Source organism: Limulus polyphemus, unplaced genomic scaffold (assembly GCF_000517525.1).
Source record: "Limulus polyphemus unplaced genomic scaffold, Limulus_polyphemus-2.1.2 Scaffold1312, whole genome shotgun sequence".
NCBI lineage: Eukaryota > Metazoa > Arthropoda > Merostomata > Xiphosura > Limulidae > Limulus > Limulus polyphemus.
The window spans coordinates 10,485-13,372 of NW_013666922.1; the positions used below are offsets into that span (position 1 = coordinate 10,485).

At 35.8% G+C, this 2,888-nt stretch overlaps 1 protein-coding gene across 1 annotated transcript in view; it reads left to right on the forward strand.

The window, feature by feature from the left end:
• The window catches only part of LOC106463046, a gene marked incomplete at its 5' end in the record, with an annotated part of 14,608 nt that overhangs the window by 8,901 nt on the left and 2,819 nt on the right, over positions 1-2,888 (forward strand). Inside the window, 2 exons of the mRNA XM_022390452.1 lie at positions 445-635; positions 1,573-1,660. Coding sequence (XP_022246160.1) covers positions 445-635; positions 1,573-1,660 — 279 coding nt within the window. The remainder of the gene's footprint in view (positions 1-444; positions 636-1,572; positions 1,661-2,888) is intronic.

A 2,888-nucleotide genomic window follows, 5' to 3' on the forward strand; every position in this document is an offset into this window, starting at 1 on the left:
TTCAATGAGTTAACAGGAGTATAACGTGAGGTAAAGATGTTAACGAGTTAACAGGAGTATAACGTGAAATAAAGCTTTCAATGAGTTAACAGGAGTATAACGTGAGGTAAAGATGTTAACGAGTTAACAGGAGTATAACGTGAAATAAAGCTTTCAATGAGTTAACAGGAGGTAAAGCTGTCAACGAGTTAAAGGTAAAAGGAAGGAAATATTTTGATAAATGGACATAAACCAGACTTGAATATGACTATGGTTTTAATCGTTCAATCGAAGAGTTTGGTGTAGCAGAATAACAAACTTTACACTATGTACATTGAATTCCATATAAATATGCACTTCTAACTTTAAAATTCGTAATTTCTCTAAATTGAATGATCAATTTATATTTCATAAATTCTTTTATCAGTGCGGTTTAATTGTAATGCCTTTTTCCCCCTCTTCCAGTGTCTAAGAAACAGACCACCCCCACATTAATAAATATGTTTGATGGTCCTCGACTTCCTGTTCCTGAAGAGGATCCATACAGTGTGCCTTATCCAGGAATGTCCTCACGTTCCATAAGTGCTCAACGTGAATCACGTGATAAACCTCCGAAACTGCCACCACGTGACTTGTCACACATTTCTGTGCCTAAGGTTTGAGAAAAGTTTATTATACTAAAGTTAATTCAGAAATTCCCAGGGTTATGCTTTAACCTAGTACATATGATATAACTTAGCTTCGTGTGATCTGATAATAATAATTATAGTAATATGTAAAGTGCCTAACACAGTGGTCTTCAAAATTAGGTTCGTGGACCATGTCAGGCCCTCGAAAGCCTGATTCGAGGCCCGCACTATTATCATATATTGCAAAAGTATGGAGAACTGTATTTGGAGAATGACGTTCTTCTCTATAAGTTCAGCCCCCTGCTCTTGTGCTTTATGGTTATCATGTGAAATAGCCCAGTTTGTTTGTTTGTTTTGAACTTCGTGCAGAGCTACACGAGGGCTATCTGCGCTAACCGTCCCTAATTGAGCAGTGTAAGACTAGAGGGAAGGCAGCTAGTCATCACCACCCACCGCCAACTCTTGGGCTACTCTTTCACCAACGAATAGTGGGAGTGACCGTAACATTATAACGCACCCACGGCTGAAAGGGCGAGCATGTTTCGTGGGACAGGGATTCGAACCAGCGACCCGCAGATTGCGAGTCGAGCTCCCTAAACCATAAATAAAAATTATATTATATTATATAAAATGTAGGTCGTTCAGTAAAGATTCTGACAGAATCAGTTTCCTAGGTTCATATACGATGTCAAAAATAATGTTTTTTTCATAATACATATGAAGTAGAAGTATATCCGGCTCACTTGAGTGATACTTGTGACTAAAACAGTAATGAAGTGTATCCTGTTACACTCAAGTTTCATTATTTCTTTCCTAATCTATTTTGTAAAACTATATTGCATTTAATATAAAGATAGTCACGAATGTGTCAAGTTTACATTTGTTTTTTTTGTTTCGTTATAAAGCTCATTTGAATAATGTTTCGTATAACAGAAAGTTCTGATTATTGCTTTTATTCCTTCAGCCCGATTATGACGACCAGAAACAAGAAGAAAATTTTAAATTTCCACCAGTACAGTCGTCCACCCGAAACAAAAAGTCAGGACATCAAGGTAAATGTAGTATTTTTACTAACTGTGAAAACTTTTTCAGATATTTTGTAATAGTGACAATATCGAACCAACGTCTTTACGACCCTGAAAATAGAACCCTAAGGACAAGCCAACTGTTTATTGTTTGTTTATTTGTTTGTAATTAAGCACAAAGCTGCACAGTGGGCTATCTGTGCTCTGCCCACCACGGGTATCGAAACCCGGTTTCTAGCGTTATAAGTCCGCACCAACTGTTTATACTGGTTCTGTTAACCTACGCATCAAAGAACCTTTATAATGCTACGATATTTTTATACTATATTTCATTTAATTTTTTCAACAGTTTTGTGGTTATAGCTAACTAAACAAACTTTGAAATAAAACTTCTTTTGATACCCTAATCAAATTATTGTATTTTAAAATCCTCTGTTTCAGTTAATCCTGCCCCCCAGTGGAACAGCGGTATGTCTGCGGACTTACAACACTAGAAACCGGTTTCGATACCCGTGGTGGGCAGAGCACAGAAAGCCCTTGTGTAGTTTTGTGCATAATTAAAAACAAACAAACAGTTAATTCTCTGTAAAATTATGTGTGGTAATAATATACGTACTAATAAAGATCACAAACAAAGAGCAAAATAAGTGTTAGATAATTTTGTATGAAAGTGACCTAGTTACTAACTCCTTCCACAGTCCCTCTTCTTGTCGTCCACTATTGTAATCCTTCGCGTTACACATATCTAATCCTTTGGCGTTCGATTATTTTAAAAGCTAAGGTTTATCTTTTATTACTAACAATAATCCCTTAAAAGTTTTGAATAGTGACAATGGTAATAACGTTTTAGGCAGTTTTCTGCTAAATAATCATTCGTTGTGGTAGTTATTTTACACATTATAATAACCTTTGACAGAAATATATTACTTGTATTATAAAACAGTGTGAAAGACACTGAATATACTTTGTCTATCATCCACGTGATGGCTTAAGGGTCTTAACTTGACACCAGGTGGCGCTATTCTTCATTCGTGCTTATCTGCGAGTAGAACAAATTCGACATTTTTACCGCCAAACCAATGATCGCATACAAAAAAGGATAAGTTTCCATTTGTTGAAAGAATACTGTAGTAGAACGAAACAAAATCATAGATGTAGCATAAAGAGAATATTCAGAAGGGTGAAATTTCCATTTCTAGACAACTGCTGTTACGAATTTCGAATAGTCTGAAGCCCAGTTAACTGATAATTTAAA